Source organism: Gymnoscopelus microlampas (genome assembly GCF_963454915.1).
Source record: "Gymnoscopelus microlampas genome assembly, chromosome: 20".
NCBI classification, from domain to species: Eukaryota; Metazoa; Chordata; class Actinopteri; order Myctophiformes; family Myctophidae; genus Gymnoscopelus; species Gymnoscopelus microlampas.
Window position 1 is genome coordinate 25,027,692 of NC_139957.1, and position 24,546 is coordinate 25,052,237.

The 24,546-nt window shown below is 42.1% G+C and overlaps 1 protein-coding gene across 2 annotated transcripts; it reads right to left on the minus strand.

Moving 5' to 3' along the window:
• Positions 1-818: 818 nt before the first annotated feature.
• ptpn21 (protein tyrosine phosphatase non-receptor type 21) lies at positions 819-23,869 on the minus strand. 2 transcript variants are annotated; one of them, XM_084045650.1, is made up of 20 exons: positions 23,687-23,869; positions 22,181-22,486; positions 19,445-19,614; positions 18,032-18,129; positions 14,859-14,926; positions 14,055-14,125; positions 13,177-13,264; positions 12,728-12,816; positions 12,031-12,118; positions 11,574-11,653; positions 11,303-11,410; positions 10,659-10,719; positions 10,355-10,436; positions 8,676-10,219; positions 7,322-7,462; positions 6,626-6,844; positions 4,675-4,803; positions 4,309-4,543; positions 2,974-3,134; positions 819-2,707 (listed from the first exon to the last, which is right to left on the minus strand). In XM_084045650.1, exons 2-20 carry the CDS (start codon positions 22,358-22,360, stop codon positions 2,579-2,581), a joined length of 3,741 nt encoding a protein of 1,246 aa, XP_083901776.1. In that variant the 5' UTR covers positions 22,361-22,486; positions 23,687-23,869; the 3' UTR covers positions 819-2,578. The 2 variants fall into 2 exon arrangements, with proteins under 2 accessions (XP_083901776.1, XP_083901777.1); XM_084045651.1 differs by lacking the exon at positions 11,303-11,410.
• Between the last annotated feature and the right edge of the window lie 677 nt (positions 23,870-24,546).

Below are 24,546 nucleotides of genomic sequence, written 5' to 3' on the forward strand. Positions count from 1 at the left end.
CAATTACATTCCAATCACTTCCTTTGGCCAAATCGTGAATTCAGTTTGCTCATAATTTCAGAAATAGGCTCTCAATGCAAAGCATCTTTCAATGCCAAATTGAGGGTAGCTGTCTCCATGCACACGTATAAGGCATACATGTTCATGAAGGTAGCCTCATCACTATCTGTCTATGCAAAACATGTGCTGAAAGAGCAGCCACTGATGGACATGTGTGTGTATGGATGAATAATGTCAAACTCCAGTCAGACATGACGGTAGGGGTGGTCATTAGTGGTCAAGAGCCCATTTGTTACTGCAGCATGTATAAATACCTCCCTGTAGTGACAACAAGCGTGGTAACCAGGATACTGTAACTAGAGCCAGTGTGACCCTTAAACAACCCACTACCTCCGCCTGCGATATGATCCTGAGACATGCTACCTCACACAAATACTGAGCGTGGTTTAACACAGCTGACAGGTGGAAATAGGATGACATAAATCCTGGGCATTGCATTTAAATTACTTTGTGTTCTCAGACTTAAACTGGCAACCTATCCCCCTCTCTTCTCTACATTCACTAGGCCTTGCTATGGCACATGAACTTAACCATAGAATACTTTGGGGGGAAAGTAGCCGAGATCAACTAGCTTATGCGTTCAAAATGTTCATGGAAATAACACGAAAGTATATATTAGTTAAAACCACTGACTGTCTTCTCTGGGTGTTACATTACATTACATTACAGTCATTTAGCAGACGCTTTTAACCATATTATACTGTAGGTCACTGCAATCACAGTAAAGCAGAAATAAAGGATACATGTTGAATGAAAAGTAGAATCAGCATAGATTTTCATATTTCATATTATTAAAAATACATATAGAATCCTTTCAATCAGATTTGTAGATAACATTTAGGCACTTAATGCAGGCAAGCCAATAAGTGAAGGTGTCTTGCCCAATAAATACAGCACTCATTTTTGATAAGGTTGTTCAATTTCTTCCAACAAAACTCAGTTTAGAAACGTCATGAAAAAAATATATGAATATAAAATCAGTTTTCCAGTTCTACCCAAGATCACGAACCCTGCTTTTTTTTTTTACATTGAAGTCAAACTTGACCAAAACTGAACATCATCCTTCTGTTCGGATTTAGTTTTTAAATTGTGTGACAGCTTAAATTTTATTCAAAATGATAAAACTTAAGTACATAACACTGGTACCTAGGCTGTAGCTGTTATTAAAAATCGGATTGCTGCTTACTAGTGCATTGTGTCTCACCTTCCATACTCATGTATAGGCTGTTAACCAGTTGAACCCTTGCATCACTTTTCTGGGAGGGGGGAAACGTTGGCCGAAAATAGCAAGCTCACAACACGTTGCGAGCTTGTAGATCGGCTACTATCGGCATAGAGATTTGATGTATATGGGGGGAAAAGAGCGGACCAAGTACAGAGCCGATCCCGGACAGCTAAGTATAGCGGGTTTAAAAGGCACAATAACACAGCCACATCAATACACTGAACCAAAATATTGAGTCATTACACCAACTGTCATTTATGTAATACATAGTGATGCTAAAAACAAACAAAAACAAAACAGGCAGAATTTTTCTTGTGGTAAAATAAACATGTGTTGTGTGGGGATTTCCTATTCTTTGGTGATGACCTGAGAATGATGAAGTTAAGCTACTGAAACTCTCAAGTAGCCATCTATGTCCACTACAAAATACTTGGAGCACACTCTTCAAAATCACGCATACCCACGCTTAGCTACCATCCTGTAGCTAAGCGTCTCTTTGGTGACATTGTCCTAGAGGCATAAACTGGGGGATTTTAGATCTTCCGAATCAAAGTTTATGTCATTGTGTTGTAAAGATAAAAACATATCATCAACGAAGGGTAAGTCAAATACAGGGCCTAAGGACTTAGGACAAGTCCCCATTTGTACCAATTGGGGGTTGTGTGGCACAGTTACGGGTCTAATAAGACAAGATTAACCTTCATATGAGTCACATTTTTGAATAATGATATCCAACCATCATTTTGTCTTTTAAAGAAAAACTTCTTAGAAAAACCTTCATTAGAAAAGAAAAACAAACAACACCCAGTATTCAGTAACATATTCATCTTAAAAAAAGAAAAACACAATTAAATGAAATAACTCAAATTGCTTCTGATACATAATAATCATAATATAGATTTTACTTTTTCTTTTTTTACTGCAGCTTTACCTGGTTCATTATGTACAATAAGGTACTGAAAAAGTGCTGGGCTTCAAATAGCAATAATGTCATGTAAAAACCACAGTGAAACATAATACTGTTAAGAGAGGGGCATAGAAAAGTCTTTATGCTCCTTCAGGTGGCAGTGCTCTTTCACTGTACATCCATACATTATGGTTCCGTAAGTCATGCCCCCTTTAATACTCAAAGAAGGCGTTAGCTGGGGTCCAACAGAGAACGACCACCGCGCTGGGTCTGATGTCTACCTTTGTACCACCACGATGCAGTTTGGCAATTAGCTTAGAGGGAATTCCACTGTATGGCCTTCCGTGTCAACAGTGTAAACTGGGGGAGGCGGGTAGGACAGAACCTTAGATGAGCCTGGAGTTACGGAGAAACTGGATGAGAACCTTGTAGATGAAGACGTACTGAGAGATGGTCTGCACCATCATCATCCTCTGCTGACGGAGCATGCTCAGAACCGTCGGGACGTCCAGCATCTGAAGCGGAGATAGAGACATTTTGTGTGAAGGTTGGAGTAGCAATATTTAGGACAAGTGGTTCACAAAGTTGGGTCTGGGGGTCCTTGAGGGGGTTCCAGGGGGTCTCCAGCAACATTAATATAGCAATAGAGTGAGTCTAAAAAGATTAAAGATTAAATAAAAACGAATGAAAAATGAAAAACGTTAATAACCTTGATAGGGTTTAAGTGGTTAAACAGTGTACTGTTCAGATTTTTACTTCATATTCACACATAGAAGGTTACCTCGTTGTGCTCTAGACAAGCGATCATGATCTCAGACAGGACGACCACTCCGGTCCGGCCAACTCCAGCGCTACAGTGGACCAGCACAGGTAGGTTGGTGTTCTTTGGGTCACTGATGCTGTTGGTGTGTCTCCTCACTGACTGGATCTCCTCCAGGTAGGCTGGGAAAAGGACACCACATCATTCATTTCATCATACTGTAGGTTTGATTCTAAACTAATAACTTAAAGCCTGCATGCTTCTTTGACCAGGTTACCCCTAAGGCTCTATACTTGGTCCCCTCCCTTTTCCCCTCTACACTAAATTTCTTCACCAAAAATGGCCAATCTAACTGGCTAAGTGAATACTTACAGCAGACCTCCCCCTCACACATACGTACTTGACCCACCAATGTACACCAACAGTATTCAGCTACTGCACTGTATTGTTCACTTTCCACAATGGAATTACTGACTGACTCAACTCACGATTCGATACAGTTCACAATCAGGGTTCACGTTCACGATGCAATTATCTCATGATTTTCTTTTTATATAATGAGATTCCAGACAAATGACTGAAAAAGGTTTCATTATTTCTCTTTGAGTATACATTTTTTTTTGATTTATCTTATCTTTTCTATATCAAATTAAATAATGTGGTATGACAGTGTCACGCATAAAGAATAGCAGATCTACAAGCTCAGTGTGTCATGGTGAGACACCTTGTGAACTTGTAGATCTGCTTTTTTCAAGGTTTATGGTTTAGGTCACAATCTCAGGTCACACTGTGTAACTTTCACTGTTGCAGTTTTTTTGGTGATACCAGTGGTAGCTTTATGGTCCTTACAGAGATCTGTTATAACTGCAATTCGCAGAAGTCCTTTCAAAATAAAACAGTCTCTCCAGAAGCAACACCCGTATAACAAATACAGCATGGTTTTGGTTTGCTTTCAAATTGGCCTGTTATAGCACCACCATGAGGCAGATGTTTGCAAAACAGATTCTTTTGCTACCACTCCTACAGATCTTGTCAAAACCTCATGCAAATCAGTACACATGATCTCTGTAGTCATGTGATCAAGACGTATCTGTTAGATTTTTCATATTCCATTCTGAATGGCTATAATTGGCTTCGAAAGGTTGTGGGAGTCATTAATGCAACATCCGATTGCTGTGAAACACTCCAACTAGGCCAAGGAACAACTGCCACCCTGAATGTTTTGATCGGCCACATGGTGGCGCTATAACAGGTCGCAACACAGATCTGCACTCAAGAGGAGCTCACTTTTCCAGTTAAAAATCAAATCTATAGCTATCGATATGTTCTCCAATAGGTCTGTGCTCTACTACTCACAGAGAAAGCCTTTGAAGTCCTCAGGACAGCCATGGTCGGGCCAGTCCGTGTACTGCAGGTGCCAGACAGTCCTTTCTTGACCAGTTAGAAGGTGTTTGATCTTTAGCCCCGTGGTGGCGTAGCAACCCGAGTCCGTCCGGAACCGCGTGGTGATCTTAAAGCGGCCGTATGTCACGGTGTTGTGTCGCGAGCCAAGGCGGGGCCAGTATCGGAAGCTCTTCTCTCGCCCTCCCTCCTGGGGTGACAGGGAAAAGGTTAGAGAGTAGACAGGGACTAAGAAGACACACAAGCAATATGTAAGCATCTAAATAAAAACAATTAAAAAGGCACACGCCCTTCCTGGTCAACAATGTGACCGGAACCCACCTCTTCAGCGGTAACCATGGCAATGATGGAGACACCCTGTTCCCATACCATCTGCCAGAAATCCTGACAGGTGTTGGACAGGGGCCCCTGCGAGGCGATGTAGCTCCACTCATGTCCACCCACTGTTATCTACATCACATTAGGAAGAGAGAGAGAGAGAGAGAAGCACAATATAAACAATCAAGTTTTAAAATGGACGGTGTCTCACAAAACTAGCTATTTACAAGGCGATCAACAAGCTCTCGATCTACAAGCTCAGTTGTGAGCTTGTAGATCATATACACTATACATATGATATCATTAAGATATATCATGTCAGTGGAAAGTAAGGATAGGTAAGTGAAATCATGAAATGTCCCTTTCCTGTTTGCGAAGCACCGCCAAGTGTTCTTACCTGTGATCTAAATGGAATTGTGCATGTCACTGATTAGCACCTACATTGGAGGTTATCAAGGGGACAATGATTGTATGCAACATTGAGCCTATTTGAAATGAACATTTACAAGGAAGATCGAATCGTTAAACAGCCCTTTTCTCTCTGACAGGAATCAGCCAAGCAGTTAATGTTAGCCTATGAAGATTTACTAAATAAGAACTTAATTTTACCAGAAACACAGCATGCTTCTTGTCATTATTCCAAAACGGACGAATGGCTTAATGTGTTTTAGAGATCGTAGAGCTACGAATAGTCGAATCGTCTCAATCGCCTGCCTAATGAGATTAAACTTGGACAGCTATGAGTCGGATTCTATGACTCCTGCTGCTGTCATACGAACAAACTGAGCCATGCTGACGGATAGTTTTTCAGCAGCAAAGTGTTTTTCCCCATAGCCGGAGTAATTAACCATGCAATTACATACATAACCATGCAATTACAAAGGTATGCATTAGTGAGCAAACCTGGTGAAGCCTCGAGGCAAAACAATGTATCGACTGTAGCTTGAAAGAAATATCAAAGATAGAAATACTGGAACGGGTCTGACGCCTTTTATTGTCAAAAGTCTGGCAGTGGAGGGAAGACATACAACAATTGTGCTGATTTAATCATCCAAAATGTAACCAGTGTTCCGTGACAAACTACATATATACAGCCATATATTAACCCATTAAGACCTGAGGCTAATTCTATAAATGTCTTCTAATTCCTAACTGTCACAATATCAGTGGTGCTCAAACATTTTCATGTCAAGGACCCCAACCCCCACCTCAAAATATTTTGTTCCATGGACCCCCAGAAGCAAAGATTGGAGTTAAAAATGTTCGCTTTAAAAGAATATATATATATATTCAAAGATTTACACAAATTGTCACAATTTTTCAAAAATAACAGATCTACAAGCTTGTAGCGCGGCACAAAGTAACACTATGCTGAAATAATCAACCTCCTGAGACACAGTATACGATAGGTCACGATTGTCAATGTAACACGGATTCATTCACCTGCTCAAGGTAAAGGAGGAGAAGACGAACAATAAAACTGAGCTTGTACATCTGCTATTTTTGAACATTTTTGAAAAATCTTGAAAGTGTGAGAACTACTGATTTAGAGGGCATTTGTAAAATCGGCCTCAGGTCTTAAAGGGTTAAGTCAGGAGCCCTTATGCATATATTTTAGTGGCTACACAATCTAATTATTAACTCTTTCACTGCCACAATTATTGCTTTCCGTGTTTGCCCACTGCCAGAGATTTTTCATTGAAAAAAAAAAGTACTCAGGAGCCGAGATACAGAATGTTTAAGTTTTAAGTTAACAAGGAAGTGGATGGGAGTCTAGATCTTCAAAAAATCATATCTCCTTGGTCTTTGGGTAAAAAAAAAAAAGTTTTAATAATTTCGTCATTTCCGTCCGTGGCCATGATAGCCATAGTAGCATCGGACGGGAATTCCCGTTTTTGGCAATAAAAGAGTTAAGAGCCTGCAAGTATTCACTGTATATGCAAATGCATCTTACTCTGATATGGGAAGCGTTGATGTAGCCTGTGTTGTTCTCCTTAGTGGGAACCAGCTCCACCCGGGTGTCGTCGTAAGGCAGGACATCTTGGAATCGGTTCCTCTCGCCGCTCTCAGGCAGCCCGGCAATGGTGCAATCCCCTGAAGGACGGCGCTTTGGGATCTGCTCGTACTCTGTAAACACCATGCCTTGCTCCATGCGCTGCTCCAGCACCTTACACTGATAAGCACATACAATGAAACAATGGCACATACAAATCAGAGCCCTCATAGGGAAGGAAACACTGCCTGTGAGCAGGAAAGACTGAGTTTGGAAAAAGCTTTTACCAATTTCTCACCCAAAGTCTCTTGTGGTGGTGTGTGTACTCAAGATGTATAGCTTATTTGCAATAACAAAAGCAAAAGTCTACTTTATACTATCAAAAGTACAAAGAATCAAGTCCAACAAGGCTAACCTGTTCAGCTGTGTTTAAAACACATCAGCATCAAGAGTGATTCTTTATGTATCGTTCACAACCAAACCTCAGACACCAAACCTGATGCTAGCAGCGTTCACATGAAAGATTCTGTTGAAAGCTCAAATACTTTAAATACTCAGTGCAAGTTCCACCATCTCATTGCAAAGGCTTATTTTTGAATAAGGAAGCATTGACAAACCAGCAGCCCTGATGTAGATCGAGTTTCAACGGGAACTTACCCTCTCGTCGTTGGAAGCCTTTTCAGGTTCATCCTTGCCCTCATCCTGCATTGGCAGCCTGGACAGCGTTAGGCCATTGAGGGCTGCCACCTTCAAAGGGCCCATCTTCTTCACCTCTGACCTGGCTCCTTTCTTCATGCCCTGGCGTGAGAACACAGGGGGACGAAGAAAACACAGTGGGATGAGGGGACAAACTGAGAATGACTCCCGGAGAGGGAAGGAGTGGGTAGGAACATACAGCAGGGACAGCCCAGTCTCGCTGGGTGATCATGGAATGTCACCCATCCAGTTTTCTAAAGTAGCCTAATGACATTCCTTCAAGATGCAGGTGTGCAATGTGTCAAAACACTCTTGTTGACGTCATTCTGCATTGCATGCAGAAATGCACACTGGGTAATTCCAGGAGCTGAATGACGTCAACAACTGTTGATGGAAAAAAAAGAAACTCTGGTGCCAAACACACTGCTAACTTAGACACCTGACCGAAAGTGGGAGTTCTTTGTTGATTTAAACTTTTTTTCTATTGGCTACAGGTGTTTCAGTGTAATTAAGATAACGCAGGCCAGCAGAGTGGAACGCGGCAGTATGTGTGTACGTGACTGAAAATCTTCCTTGTATTTTAAAACGTTATCAGATCAAGTGACGCCTCCATTGCCAATACATTACTGTAATAGTGTGTAAATCACCTGCTGATAAGATCTACTGTACTAGGCTAACACATTGCTAAATCATTACTCATTTCGGGCTTCACCAGTTGAAATGGTTATATAAATGCTGCACTAGAGTGTTTCTATAACTGTAACTAATGTGTGTGTATGCTGTCTCTACATGTGTGTGAGGGCATAGTTGTGGGTGGGGTGGAGGGCCTTTAAGGCTACTGTTGAGTGTATGCAGCTGACATTTCGTTGTAAAAAGGGCATAACTGAAAATGTTTAAACCGCTTGACTAAGCATGCAGATTTGTAAATGTATACAAATATATCAAATGAAAATTGTCTTGTAAAAAATAGGATATCTGTGATTAAAGCTGCAATCCATAACTTTTATGTCCTACCCAGGATTCGAACCCGGGTCACTCGGATGAGCTCAACCAAGATGCAATGCCTAGATAGCTAGAATATCTGTCTAGGTGAGATAGTGCTTATGAGCTTCAGAACGTACTACTTGGCAAACAGTATACATGCTATCCAACACCAGGGTCTAAAATTCTCAATGTTAGAATAGTGAGACCACCTCCAACCACTGCAGATGTGCAAGTTATATGGTATTAACATATTCTACAATACAGATTGGTTAAAATAACATTGCATTCATTAGAACTGCATCTTTAAGAGGATATGTGGAGCAGGACTCACCGGAGGTGGCAGGCCCTCTACAGTCTTCTTCCCAGCAGGCACATCAGAAATAGGTCTCTTCTTGAAGTCTTTCTTAGCCTTCTGCTTGGCCTGACCACTCAGGTCTCCCTCTGACACACAGGGCATCCTGGGCTGTCGCAGATCTGACAACAGGTACAGTGGCTCAACTTCCTGAATGAGAGGGTGGGGCTGATAAGCTACGGAACCTGTTATGGAGGGGTCGAGGGAGGAGCCGATGGGGTATGCGGGCGGAGGTTCCATAGGAGTGTGTTGCTGGTGCGTCAGAGAGGACAGTGAGGTCAAACTGTGGTGCTGCTGCTGGTCAGGAAGAATGGCCGCGATCGCATCCTGGGAAAGGGGCGTGTGGCGTCCGCTGTCATCCTCGAACTCTTCCTCTTCCCCACTGCTGTGGACCAGCATGGTGGCGTCCGATAGAGACTTCTTGTGTCCGTAGCGCACATCCTCCTTAATGTCACCGCCATCCTCTGTCTTAATGTGTTCCATGAAAACATTGAGCTGAGAGCCCTGAGAAGGACCACCGCGGAGCGCCGGGGGCGGGGTGGCGGTTTCAGCTGCAGAAGTTGACACAGTCCTCTCTTTGACCCTCATCCCCTCTAGACTGTATGCCAAGCCGGCAATCTCGATGGAGTTGCGTTTCTGCGCATGGTGGGGGTGTCTGTGCGGGGGTCCAGCGAGGAAGAGGGGCTCCGACACCTCCTGCAGGGAGTGGGCCACCGGCAGGCTGTCCTCCTGGAAGGTCTGGACAGAGTGGTGCACGCGCCGTGTGATGATGAGGTCAGGGTTGCTGCTGCTCACGTACAGGTGGCGTGACAGGTCCGGCGTGCTGTTGGCAGGTCGGGGGTGGGCGTACGGGTAGGGAGGCGGTGGCCGGTACACCTGCGTCCTCATGATGTTGGGGGCCGGGTAGTCCTGTGCCTGTTGCAGCTGAACATTGGTGAGTTCGGGGACACTGACCGCCCCCACCACGGCCCTCCTCTCCGTGGGGTAAGGGTATGGAGAGGGGCTATGGAAGCTGGAGTTCAGGTGGAAGGGGTAGTGGTGGTGGTGGTGGTGCTGGGCACCTCCTCCGCCGCCGTGCTCGCCCCGGATCTCCGGCTGGCTATACACAAGCGGGTCAGGCCTGCTGTAGGCGTAGGAGTTACCAATGTTTAGATTCCTCATGGAGTGGCTCTGTCGGTGCTCTGCGGCTAGAACCATGCCGCCGCCACCGCCCGCACGGTTCTTCTGCCGCATGACCGTCTCATAGTCGGGCGTGGCACGATACGAGGGCGGAATGAGGGCACTGTGGCGGTGGGAGGGGACGTAGTCGGGCCGCGTGATGTCGCTGCCCGTGATGGAGGGGTTGGAGGACATGGGGGAGGGCTGGAGGTAGTGCTGGGGGTTGGTGAGGGAGCTGGTGCTGTGGGCGCTGTATACGCTGCCGTTGCGCAAGCGCCCTCCGCTGCCGTACTCCATGGGCGAGCGGTCCAGGCTGGTCTGGGAATGGTAGTAGTAGCCATTCTGATTGTTCATGTACAGGTTGTCTGCAGGACCACAGCATATCATCAACATAAAAGGCATGAAAACAGAACGAGGGACAAAATAATTTTGCAGCAAGTAATTCTTATCACATTCAAATAATTTCAAGTAAACAGTTCCGAGTCAATTTGTATCGTTACCTTGTGACGATGTGTAGGGCTCGGTGAAATGGCCATTGTAGTGCATTTGAGGTGGGGGCATCATGTACGCCTGAGGCTTTGGCTGCAGCAACATCATCAAACAAGAGAAGGATTCAGTTAGCGCACACATGACCCTAATGCTGTCCAACAGCACGGAATTATACATAAATCTAATTGTGCGCTAGCTAGAACACTGTTATGGCCCTTAGTGCGGCAGATGACATGTGTCATGTGCTGTGTTCCGCATGCCGCAGTTCAGCAGGCAAAGTGTGTGAGTGTGTCTGAGTTTAAAGCTGTGAATTACCAGAGACAGTCTCGTAGAGGATCTCCTTCTGACTGGGTTCACAACAGTGGGCTGAGTTTGGCTGAAAGATTAAAATGCTGATAAGCAAATACACTAGAAAGAGCCGATTACATTTATATAGACAGACCCTCCCTGAAAAGGTTTAACCACTTAAGAACTGAATTTCAAATTGTCGTAAATAGCCGATCTACACGCTTGCGACATGTTGGGAGCTTGCTATTTTTGCCTATAATGACATGCCCAAAATAGGGATGAAACAGGTTGAAAGTGGTCAAAAGGCAGATGCAAACTGAATTACTGGGTGGTTCAATTCAAATCCATTCTCTGAATGCTTAAAAACATAAACAGGGATTGATTTAACTAATTTGTCCAAACAGTTCAAATAGCCCAGCAAAAAAACTGCCCATACTTTTGTTTGAAAAAGAAATATGAGACTACATTGCCCCATAACAAAGATTTGCTGTAAAAATGCATATTGCTTGGATGCATGAACACTAGAGGTCCCCAGGCTAAAGCTCCATTTGAATTTGGAGAGCTAGTTTACTGGGGTGTGGCTAGCTTGTTGGTTAGGCGAGGAAAGCATGGGACCCTGGCACTGGGTTGCTAGGCGTTAACTGTAGGCGGTGGCTGGTCGTGTTGCTCACCCCTTGTTAGAAGGCAGAGAGGGACGAGAGAGCATTGGAAAACGAGGAAAGGAAAGAGTGAGAATGGACTTCTGGGAGCCCTCAGAAGGCGTGGGGTCACACTCCTCTCTGAAGAGAGAGGAGGAGAGGGGTGAGGCTATTCTGACGTGGACACACACACACACACACACACACACGTACACACCCAGATGTACACAAACATATACATGGAGGAGGGCAAGAAACAAAGAGACAGGAACTAGACTAGACATGTCAACAGAAGCACACTTACAGGCTACTCTTGTTAATCTTATAAAACTTGTGCCTGGCCAGACACATCCGGCACACATATTTGGAGGTTTCCATGTCTTCCTGCATGGAGGGAAAAGAAAGAAAGAAAACATCTCAGTCATGAGGCATTCAGTACAGTGGTGGTGCTTTATCTACAAGCAAGAAAACTGCTTCCCAGCGAATCCCCTCACATAAATCTACTGGATGTGGAATTTCAGCCAGTGGCATGTGGCTTTGTGACCGCTCATACACAACATACCTGGGCAACCACGTGCAGAAGCCCACACACAAGCTCAGACACACACACACACACACACACACACACGGGATGACTGGCTGATGGCTACCTCCATCAGAGGGCCTATTTTAAGGGTAGAGGAGCCTTATGTTAATAGTTTTACCTGAGGGCTGGTGGGACAGAGAAGCAAAATGACAGTGACTACAGTATATAGACTCACTGTCTGGAACTGAACGCTCTCCTCTTTGTTGGCCAGCTCCAGGGCATAAAAGGACTTGTTATGACTCATGTTGTTGATTTCATTCCACCTACACAGCCAATTAAAACACAGTAACAGAGAGAGACAGACAGAGAAAGTTACATGAGGCAATGGTGGTCACATTTTTAACTAGAGAAGAAAAACCTCATAGCACTTTAAAGAGACTGTGGGAACAGGGTAACCGTATCAAAATAAAAACCATATGTTTGTGGGCGTCCATATCAAATGCTTCTATTGTGCTACACAATGTCAGATGCAGTATGTGTCGGACCGAGATGGAATCACCACTGCCTTGAGGGAGACTTGACAGACACAATGCCCACACAGTTCTTAAGGTCTAGCGAGGTCTAATTGACTCACTTCCTCCAGGGCCAAATTCAGGTCTAGACAACATTAGGTGACATTTCAGCTCATTCACAGATTGCAGGAGACAACCTCACCTAAGAATAGCTGTAGACCGTACCACCAAACTCAATATGTGCTGACAGAGTCATTCAATCCAATATAATTACTGCTCAGGGCTAGGAAATGCCAGACAGGGCTTTAATTCAGGGGCTTCCTATTTAGAAGCAGATCATATTGCAAGCATTCGGCTGCATTATTTTAAGAAAATGAATAAATAAAATAAACAGTCCACGGGTTTATTTCCAGGGTTTACCTAAATACAAGCGGTGGCCTGCCGTTTTTGTGCTTCACAAAGATCCCATCCAGACAAGCTCCCAGCATGATGTCAGTGCCCGTGCTGTCCTGTAAAGACGAGGGGGGAGTGTAGAAACATTCAGAACAGCCAATCAGAGGACAGAATTAAACTGTGCAGCCTAATGTTGGGGATCTTCAGATATGTAATCCAAGCTTAGTTACATCTCAACCTCTCAGCTCAACAACAACTCTTCTACGAGTCTACTGCACTGTTCAGCATTGCTGTCCCATTGTACTAAATTAGTTCATATTACTGTGTTGCAAGTTGTGTGTTGTTGACATGTTTGGAAACAACATGCCAAGACAAATTCTTGCTGTACTTTTGCAGTCAAATTTGGCTGTTTGACTGGACAGTAGCATTAGTATATTGTTGTTTCTGCACACGTTAATATCTTTGGCTGTACTTACCTTGGCTTGATAGCTCTCCTGGCCATAACCTTCCATCTTTTCCACCTCCTGCATGTACATCATCTCTGCCTCTGGGGCTGGCAGCCCCCTGAAACAGTAGAACCGATAACATGTCAACACCTACTGATGATACATACAGCCAAAGAGACAGAACACACTATTACATCACAATACACATATCAGAGAGAGAGACACACTCATGCAATCCCTTTATGCCATCATAATTTATTTTATTGTCCCGTTGGCAAACGACAGCAACCATTTCTGAAACATGAAGATCATGATGAAATACTGTTCAACTCTTCACCTCTCACCTTCCTACCCCCTAACCTGACACCTCTGCTCCCCTCCTCCCTGCCTGCCTGCCTGTAGCCGCAGCCAAACTATGACAACTATTCCTGGGGATGTTCTGTGCTTTAATAGATCTTTCCATGGACTTGAGTAGCGCTAACACAGAACACACAGCCAACCCATATGGGGAGGATGAGTCCTTTAAAATCCTGCAGATAGGAACGGAATGGGACTGGGTGGAATGATGGGACACAGCTGCTTTCGGACTATAGAAAAAGAGAGGGAGAGATGGAGGAAATGAGAGAGATGGAGGGAGAGCGAGAGAGAGAATCGAGCTTCATACTTTTGGCCTAGTGTAAATCAAACTAGAAAGACAGGCTTATATACGGCCGACTAACTGAGACCAGATGATGAGCGTGCACCATGGATGGGCCGAATAGATGGATGGATTGAGGCTGGGCTCAATTAGAGGGAGTGCGTCAGCCTCTGTGAGAAGTGGTTGTTTGTCAGCGCAGGGAATGAAAGGCATGCCTGTGTGTCCCCCAGATGGAGAACATGTGGAGTTGACTTTGAAACGTCATCCTCACCTGTAGTTCTGGTAGAGAAGAGCCACCTTCTGAGTGGCCTCCTCCAGGACTCGCTCATCCTGGATCCAGCCCTGGGCAGACAGAAAGGAAGGTTAAATATAGCAGTATAATGTCTCCATGAGGCCGCTGACACATCTATGATCAGATGTCATTAAGAATCCCCATTCCAGAATGCATGGATTAAAGCTAAATCGAATCTCACGACAGACAAATTGTCAGGCCAAGTCCCGATATGTGATTTGTGGAACAGCGTGAAAGGATTCCCCTTTACTAGCACTCTGTGTACCAAACAATTAGCACAATATGATCTTTACACATTATCATCAGTATAAAATATGTATGTTCCCGCTGTTCTACATACAGCCAACCAGTAAAAGAAGCTAAAGGCTTTAACCTTTTCTTTTATGAAATATCTGAGACTATTAGGGTTTATGGAAGTTGCTTCTAAACATGGATTCTACTGCTAGTTTGACCAATTAAAATATTCTTTAATGTTACAAGAAATGTAATGTAATATTTAGTATTACTCTAGGGCTTGACTTTATCAGCCACTTGCTTTAGGGTTATGCCTGATGTACACTGTACTTGTTTGCATGCCATGTATTGCACTGAAAATAGCTGATCTACAAGCTCAACGCGTCGCAGCACGACACGTTGTTTGCTTGCAGATTGTCAATTTTCGTAAATTGTAAACAACACCATTATTCATGATGTGGCATCTAATGATCTATATCCATGACTATAATCAAATATCCCTTGTGTGTAGCTGAGCATGAAATGAACATGAGGTAACTAAGCACTTACAATAGGGAACAGCACAAACTTCTGGAGGAACTCCTGAGAATCATATCGGTTGAAGTCTCCAAAGTCAGCTGATACCAAGAGACAAAAAAGATAAACGAAATAAGTCAACAGGGCAACAAATGAGGGGTGTCAAAGTCGATTTAATTGATTATGAAAAATAATCTACAGTGATCGATATGGACATGCTTTTGTGCCTTTTGTCTACCCCTAAATATAGAATCCATTTAAATAAGTTAATTGATTTTGGAGGACGGAAATTAATTTCTTCTTCTTTTTTTCCCACCAGGCCAAAAGGCCAGGAGGCAGAGTTTATGTTTTCACTGCTGAACTAAAAAAATGCAGAGTTTGAGCTTATAGGGGAAAAGGAGCAGAGAAAAGTAGCGGACTTAGTTTAGAGCCCTGGGGGACTCTGGTCTATATATATATATATATATATATACACACACAGTATACAGTAGAGGATTTAAATGGAATCCTGGATATTGCATTTTTTTGTTTCCGTTTTATTCAACAGGGCTTTTTTATTTATCTTCAAAATACACAGGAAAACACTGACAGGGAGCACATTCATGTCTTTTTATTCTGTTGCTGATGGTAGCCAGCAGTGCCAGTTCACACCCTTACCAGTCTTATGCATTTATCTATTTGAGCTCAGTGTTATTTATTCATTTTAAGTCATAGCTGCCAGTTCCTGCCTGCTGTTGTGTGGGAGTCCCGACTGCTCCATAATGAATATCTGCTGGCTTGCATAATGTCTTTAGACGAAGACATTACGACATTAAGACAACTTAATTCTAAGTTGTACAGGTCATCATCTAAAGGAATGACACAATCCCCCACCATGCAACAGCACATCCAAGAAAGTCTAACAGAAAGGGCCATAACAGTTAACCACTTTCAACTCGGCATCCCTATTTTGGGCATGTCATTATTTTCACACATACCCAAGCTCGCATCACGACCCGTGAGCTTTCCATATTATGATTTTGTTAATGGAAAACACTTCCATATTTCATCTTGATCATTTGATTAACTCATTATCTGCCATAGACAAATTAATTTGTCAAAGCCCAGCCTGCCAAGGATGAGTTAGATTTTTTTCACACAGAACCAGAGATAACGCGATCCGAAGATGTGCTGCTCCATTCACTCCCCGGTTAACTTATTGCTTAAAAATGCTCTATCTTTTTTTTTACACTATATATTTTTGGCAAAACATGCTATTTTCAACTTGCCACAAGTATGGAACGGATTACCGCTATCGGATAATTTCCCCCATTCTACGAGACCCCTGTGTGTGTAATGAGGGGGTCACCGTGCAGATAGCATTCACAGAAAATATTCCATGATTTTTCAAAGGTTGATAAAATCACTCGTTTTCGCTGGCAGCAGCGTAACACTATTACACTATTACTCTGGCAGTTAAAGAGTTAATCAAGAAAGTAATCAATAGAATAATCACTAAGAAGAGTATTGATAGTTGCAGCCCTACTACAAATTCCAGTAACAAGAGCATACCACATATTCCTATTTTTGCATTCATCCTGGTCTCTGAAAAATGTGCCCAGTTCTGCAATTATAGCACGAGTCAGTCAGTCAGACTGAGGCATGCAGGTACTTTAGAATGGCATGAGGTCTTTTTGGAAAGTTGCGGTGTATGATGACAAGACAGGCTAATTTTAGGAGAGGAGGGGACCCATTTGTTATGGAAGGGAATTGCTTCAGCGTCTGAAACCGTAGTGGTCTGAAAACCGCTCACAGCAATCACAGCTATGCAGGGTATCCAAGGCATCAGCTATACGCACAAGCTACAACTACATTGCCTGGCCAGCCTGCTCTGGACACAATGAAAGAAAGAAATAAGAGTTAACTTGTCAAAGTTAATTAGTGAACCACTGAAAGGTGGGGGCTGTGTATTGGCAAGAATCTGGTGGTATATATCACAATACAGGGGTTACGATTCAATACTGCAATACATTGCGATGCTGTTAAATTAAGGTGACATATTGCCATTTTTTAAATCAAATTAAACTCTTTAGGGAAAACTATAATAACACACCACCATGTGGATGCATATTTTTTTAAGAGATTGTCTAGGCTTTTCTGCCTTTATTGGAATAGTATAGATGAGAATGACAGCCTGGAAACAGGGAGAGAGAGACAGGGAGTGACATGCAGCAAAGATCGTCGGGCTCGGGAATCGAACCCGCTACATTAGAGCCTATATGTGGTATGCAACTAAACCACTAGGCCATAGGAGCTATATTTATTACAGTCCCTGTAAAATCCAACATACGAATATTTATTGTGCAATCTGAGCAAAGGGATTAACAATGATTTGCCTATATCAGTTAAAAACAATACAGTATCACACTAATACTCCAATATTCAAGGATATCAATATCTTTTCATACCCCTATGATAAGGTAGCATGGCGCTTGAAACCGCAACTGAATGCTTTGGGAGCTTGGAATAAGCTTCTTGGGAGCTTCCCACCAAGGCTGGCCATGGCCGCAACAGTAAGTGATCTCAGTGGCTGCACTATGTTAACACCCAGCCCAGTTACTTGCACAGCCTGATATAACTTTGCCAGCAGCATCTGAGATTCTTATGGCTGGGCAAAAGCTGGAAGAGGAAATGTCAGGCAGAAAGCTCACGCAAGGGGAGTTCACATTCACTCACACACCCTTGAACAAGTTTATAGGTTGGTTTGGATTCAGTGGGACTTGTTAAGTGGTCCAATTAACAGACTCTTGGAAGAAAGTAAAAAGTAAAATAAATAAAACACAAAGATAATTGGTTCAAAAGAGGTTTAATGCAAATAATAATTTGAGAGCAGACACTCTGAAACTGACCTGAGGGTATGAACTGGAGCACTAAGAACTTGCGAAATTCCAACTTCAAATATTACAGTTGAAAGTTCACATTTTTTCTCTGTCTGTGCTTTGAGATCACATGACATGAGACAAAATTGTGTGGTTGAGAAACAAATTCTCTTGCTGTGGTGGAGTGGAAAGTCAACAGTTTGAGAATCAATAGATTTCAATCTGGAATTTACTACTATGAGTCCCATAGTCTGACGTGCTGCAAGTCTCACTCAAATCAAATAATTCAAAATTGGGGTTCTTTGACAAAGTTTCTTTTATTAGCCCAATATAGACAATTGACATTACCTTGCACTGCCAGGCCAGCCAAACGAATAGCTTGTTCTATTGAGCATGGGATCCTGCCCTCCAGAACATCCTTCTTCAGCTGCAAATAATACTGATATCTGTGAAGATACAAAGAGGTTACTCAAGATTGGGGAACAGATAAGGCCTCGGCTCTCCCTGAGCCCTACAACCGAATCTGTCAACCCTGTTCAGCAGGTGTGAAGTCATTACCGTCTGTCAAGTGTAAACAGCATTCAGAGATAAATTATCTTAGGTATGGATTGAGAATGAAGGCCTCATATGGCAGGGTTACTCAGAATCCATTTGCCAACACTGAGATGTTACTATGGAATGACAGGAATGCCAATTTGAATAACAAGAACTGATGATTACTTACAAAAGATATGCAGCTGCCTGCAGTATGACTGGTACCAAAAGGTTATCTTCTCCTTTAAGCACTACTTGCTCAATTCCTACTTTTATCTGACTGTTGTCAATTTCAAGCCTCAGTAGGATCTTTAAAAAGGTGCACACATTTTTTTTTATAAACATCAAATGAAAGCACAATGTTCCATCAGATACATACTGACTCAGTATGTGACTTTAAGCTTACATACTGTAATGAGTGGTAAAGGGCTCTTAACAGCTCTTGAAAATCTCGGCTGGTCTAAGTAAACCACTTCAAAACACACCGTTTTACACAGGCTGATGGAGATTTAGTGCCTTTGAGAGTGAGCTCCTGACACACAGAAGGCATTTGGAAATGTTATGTCAAATTTTCAGGCCCTCCTCACAATAGAATTTTTTAAGGTAGAGCCCGCACACCGGCTTCAAGGTAAAGGATCACTTTATTGAGTTCTCCTCACAATAGAACCATAGGATTTGTTTTTTTTTAATCTGCGAAGTTGCCCTTAGATTTTCCGATTATTTTAAAAGCAATTATATCAGACATGTACAAATGCAATACTGGTGACAGGATATTACTTCCATTGTCAGTATAATCCAAATAGCCCATCTTGAGTAATGTGATTTGCTGGCTGACTGAACATATGTCATCCGCATCTGCCACACTGTGTGTGCGTACCCGTTTGTAGTCTAGGGTTACAATAGGCTTAATAAGGCTTAAATGGCTTGCATGCATTTAAAAAGAAAACATGACATTACCCTGACATATATCGACGCAACCTCTATAACGATTCATTCTTAATATTTATTTTTTACACAATTATGCAATTATGGTTAAAATGTACACTTTATTGTTTATCTACTAAACTAGAATGATTGGCAATGGTTACATCAAGCAGAACATTAATTCTCCTTTTTCTTTTTTAAAGTAAGTTAAGAGAGAGCTGGGTATAAATATTTTTAAAATAATCCCAATTCATACGTAAACTCATGTGCTCCTGATCACCAACATTGTTAATGGGATCTCACCTGGTGATCTCCTGCTGGAGTTGAGTGACACTGGGTACATAAAACACAACTCCAAAGTAAACGGTGGGCTCCAGCCCATACTTGTCTAGCTGCTTCTTCAGGGGCTTCTCCAGGTCTATCCATCTCTGTTGGTTCTGCTTGTTGAAGTACCAAAGACTGAAGTATGTTATCTGTCAGAGGAAAGAAGAAAGGGTGAGACCTCAGACCTAAATCATGCTGTGATGAAGGAAACATTCTGGCTACAAGCAGTAAATCTGACAGGCCGCTTTGGGCTAAACTATTTGGGGTATACTAGAAGGAATGTTGGGTTTATCATAGTATTGATTGAATATTCCAAATGTGCCCTAAAATTATTATAGCTGAAATGTAGGATTACATGAGTAAAAACAAAAAGACGTGCTCCTATTCAGTTCAGTTCAAGTTCCAAGCCCAATTCTGAAGGTGTACTTCAGTATTTTGCAGTCGTACTGTAATTATATGAAGAAGGAAAAAGCGCTAAGCAGGTACAGTATATTCTGCATTATGCCGAGTATCAAACCATTCAAACAACTTCAGGAGAGTTACAGGCTGGTGCCACTCCCTGTGAACTGAAGTCTTGTGACTGCCTGGCTGTAACTCAGCAGAGGGCATCTGACAATGAACACTGGCTGGTAAGAGAAGTAACCTGTAGGCTTGTTTGTTGGGAGTAGAATGTGGCCACACGATTTCCATTGTAACTACAAGTGCTTTCTCACCACAAATACAAAAATTATGACCCAACATTCCTGTGTAGACAAACCGTTGAGGCTGTCTGTTAACAATATAGATACAGTACAGTTAGTATGCATTACTATGCAACCAGCAAATACATACTGTATGTCAGGTCTGTTCTTTTAAGTGAAATGTTATTACTGACCCAACTGTAACAGATGTATTGGTTCTTAACCACATAAACCCTAGCGTCTCGCTATTCTGCCGCAAACATTCAGCGAAAATAGCTGATCTACAAGCTCACAACGCATTGCAACACGTTGTGAGTTGTAGATCAGCTGTTTTTAGTGAAGATATTTGGTGTAGAAAGGAGCACACAAAGTATAGAGCCCTGGGGGACCCTGGTCAACTAAGAATACAGGGTTTAATAGCCTTGAACCAAGACTGACAAGAGATTTATTTGATCAATTTACATTTGTGTATCTCTGTCAGACTTGGATTCCACCCCCAAATATCTGGGGGATTTCTCCGGAAAATGGAAATCCGTGTTTTATGCCTGTAGTCCTCCATACATTTACAAATCCAAAATATAAAATGCTCACTCTAAAGCCACGGATGTTAGTCGCTTGTTTTTCGTATTTATTCCGTATTGTTCAAGAGAGAGATGTTTTAATCCTGTCTGTGCTTGAAGTTCACTGTATTCCTCAATGAGTGCAGTTGCTCTCTTGTAGCAGGTGAAAGCCAGCATTGTATTACACTCGATGGAAGCGAGAAAATACGGTGACATTACGGTAAATACAGGATTAAAACATCTCTTTATTGAACAATATGGAATATTATGGAAAAAAAGCGTCCCAATTCGGAGGAACAGGAACAACCGTGGCTTTAGGATAAGCACTTTATATTTTGGATTTTACATGTTCGATAAAAGAAATCAGTCAGTCTTGGTCCAAGGCTAAGGGTTTAAGTGGATAATAAAGCACCCTGATCGATGTGTCAGTAGCCTATCTCATGTTGCAGACAAGACAGTCTGAAAATGAGTTTGGGGTCATACGATATCATTTAGAAAACATTAACTTATCCATGCTGCAGAAGTTTGAAATAACATAATACACACATCAATTTCAGTGAAAGGACATGCATGCCCTTCCAGCATCTACTGAAATCATTCTAGATAAACACATGGTTGCACAAACAGTCCCTCCAGCATGAAAACGCCAAAACGGAAGGTAATTTATTACAAATTGTATATCAGTAACTGTCCTACAGGATCCCAGTAGGGTCAGATAAATCTTTTTAATGTTAAAAGGCCTTCAAAAGTCTACCGGTCCAGGTCCACCAAATATTTTAAAGTGTGATTGAGTAAACCACACTGTGCCTTATACCCTCTTGCAAATGACTCAAGACATTGTGTCAGCATTGCGTGTCACTTGGGAACAAGGCATACTTTCCCACATCACCAGCACTGTACAGTACAGGATGGCAAGCATTTGATCTGACACATATCGTGCAGCCTGCTTTGCATCTCCATTAAACAATAGACCTGTTAATTGAGTTGTAAAAAAGGAAGGAGGAAGAGAGACCCAGTCAGTTGGTAGTGGAAAGGGCAAAAAAAGTACCATACCGTGCGGGTGATGTGGAGAAGCGGCATTTGGGACCTATTCAAACCTGATTCTAAACAACATTCTCCAGGTTATCACTGGCTCCAATAATTACATGTTTGTAAATCTATCTACAGTCTTTAGTCTCATTATGACCACTGTCCACAGTGACCTGCAACATACAGTATGGTGTAATTGGTGTATGTATGCCAATGACAAACATTTAAGTTGTGTCTTGAAAATGCCATAATAGTAAAGGAATGGTTTTACAGTCTATGAAATAACAATGACACACTGATAAGGTAAGGTGGTCTTATCTTGGTTTCTGCTGCCTGTCACACACTAACCTATTCTAGTATGCATTGACCAAAACATAGCTCTGACAATCCCAAATAGGTCTACTGGTGAAAACAATCAGCACTTGTGTTTGCATGAACATACATACCTCTCTTAACTCAAGTCTCTGGGCAACTGCCTCCAAACATTCCTGTCCAGTGCTCTCCACGGAAAGTGTAAACTCAACAAACTCCCCATTTAGGAGCTGGATCCGGGTGACAAGGCAACTCTTGCTCGAGACAGTGTACCTTCGAGTCCTTTTGAGTTTTAAGCCAAATGGTAAGGGCATGTTTCCCAAACCTGCAGAAGGGCAGGTCTTCTCTTAGTCCAGAAAAACGTGTAGCGTTGCTGGTCCTCCAAGGAAAGTATGAATGTGAGGACAGGTAGTCATCAGGCTCATCATCAACAGGCAGACCTGAATGAGAGATGAGACATGGAATGAGACAAGAGGAAAAAGTCATTTTCTTTACAGCACTTCAACTCAATGTGCAATTCGTTTCTTAGAATGACTGGATCTAACAAATTAATAAATACATAAATAATAACTACTAATACAAAAACAAATCAAAACAATGTATTAGGTGCATGCATGGTGAATGGATTTACAACTGGCTTACAAACAGATGTCCCACTAGACAACCAGGATTACAGTAACATTAATCCTCTTAAATCTCTGGATTGTATTTCCATTTTATTTGGTATAATCTGCCACTACTACTAGGTTGTGAAGTTTAAACTCTTTTCCATTTCAAACATCACCAATCTGATTTAAACTTAAGTTTGAAACCACGGTCTGACTTGTTAATAAAAATGTGTCCAGCTAAACGAGTCACCCAACAATAATAATAAGGTTGGTTAATGTTCCAAGCATGCGGTAGGTAGCACTAATCCTCTTCCAGATCATAGTCTGATCCATCCAACCACAGACATCAACCCCGGGGACTCAGAGAGGCAGGATGGCGGCGTTTAACACATCACAACAACCAGTGGTGTAAAGTAACTAAGTACATTTACTCAAGTACTGTACTTGAAGTACAATTTTGAAGTCTTTTGTACTTTACTGGAGTATTTCCAGTCATCTCAGATTCAAATATTGTACTTTTTACTCCACTGCACTTATTTGAAAACTTTAGTTACTTAGTAGATTTTGATTATAATAATATTATAAATTATAATACAAAACATACATTAACCAATTCAGACCTGGCATAATTTCAGCATTTTGAAAATAGCCGATCTGCAAGCTTGTGAGCTTGTAGATCTGCTATTTCAAAAGATTTTTAGACATTTTATAAATTTAAAACCTTGTGAAATAGGACATTCTGCATAATGAGCACTTTTACTTCTGGTACTTTTAAGTACATTTTGATGCCAATACTTTTGTACTTTTACTCAACTACATTTTGAATTCCGGACATTTACTTGAAATGGAGTATTTCTATATTGTTGCAGTTTTGATACTTTTACTGAATTAAAACAATGTGAGTACTTTATCCACCACTGGTCGAACAGCGTTAGCTCGGTAGCATGTGTTCCAGCAAATAGACACGATCCTACGGTCTAGAGCTGACGTCGCCGGCTAGGTATATATTACAAATAATAACGTTCACGTTACCTGTCATATACACAATGAACTGTGCTTTATGCTTCAGTCGTTATCATCAGGTCGGCCATTGAAGTCAGACAGTCTTCATCATAACATTTAAAATAACCCCAAGCGAAGTATAACGTGTATTTATCTTCCATTTGTTGGAGGTTTTAATCCACCGTAACGCTCCATGATGCCTCCCAGAGTTCAGCTCAGTTCTTAACGTGCTGCACTTCCACCGTTGCCAGGTTTTGGGAGAGAAACAAGCAACCAAGTCTATGAAAACAAGCCCAAAAGAAGCAACATGACCACTCTAACCCTACGTTGGTTGATCGGCTATTTGAAAATAGCCGATCTACAAGCTCACTTTTTCAAAGAAAACCTTGGGGGAAAAGTGAAAATGTAGGAATATTTTCAAATCCACAAAATCTTGTATGGGGGTCTCTGGCACAAAATATTTTCAGAAGGTGAAAATGTTTGGGAAACACTGGTTAAAACAACATTAGTTAACAAGACCAAATAATCAACTACACTTTAGAAACAAGACCCAAAAACCGCAACCCGCAAATACCAATATTTACAAGCAACTTTACAGAAAACCAAAGTCGCTTATAATAAGCGAACATGGCAATCCTGGCTTCACTTCCTGGGACTGAAAGAGCAACAAGTGTATCCCATCTACATCCGCGCCGGATCTCCGTTTATAGTTATAGGGCTTTTTATTTTAAACATTTAGTAAATTGTGGAATCTTGTTACCATATTCATAATTATGTACATCTATATGTTTTTTATAAAGAGTCATTTAGATTTTGCATGCCCTCGAAAGCAGTAGAGTAGAGCCATCGAAACACATGTATAGATCCCCCGTTGCGGCGGGATACATGGC

What these genes read in the sequence shown, in the direction of transcription:
- ptpn21 (XM_084045650.1), bottom strand. Translation starts at nt 22,360, where the DNA reads ATGCCCTTACCATTTGGCTTAAAACTCAAAAGGACTCGAAGGTACACT. An exon ending in GCCCTACACATCGTCACAAG is followed by an intron (nt 10,220 to 10,354) that starts GTAACGATACAA and finishes GTGGTCCTGCAG; the next exon opens with ACAACCTGTACATGAACAAT. An exon ending in GGACTTCAAAGGCTTTCTCT is followed by an intron (nt 3,135 to 4,308) that starts GTGAGTAGTAGA and finishes TCCTTTTCCCAG; the next exon opens with CCTACCTGGAGGAGATCCAG.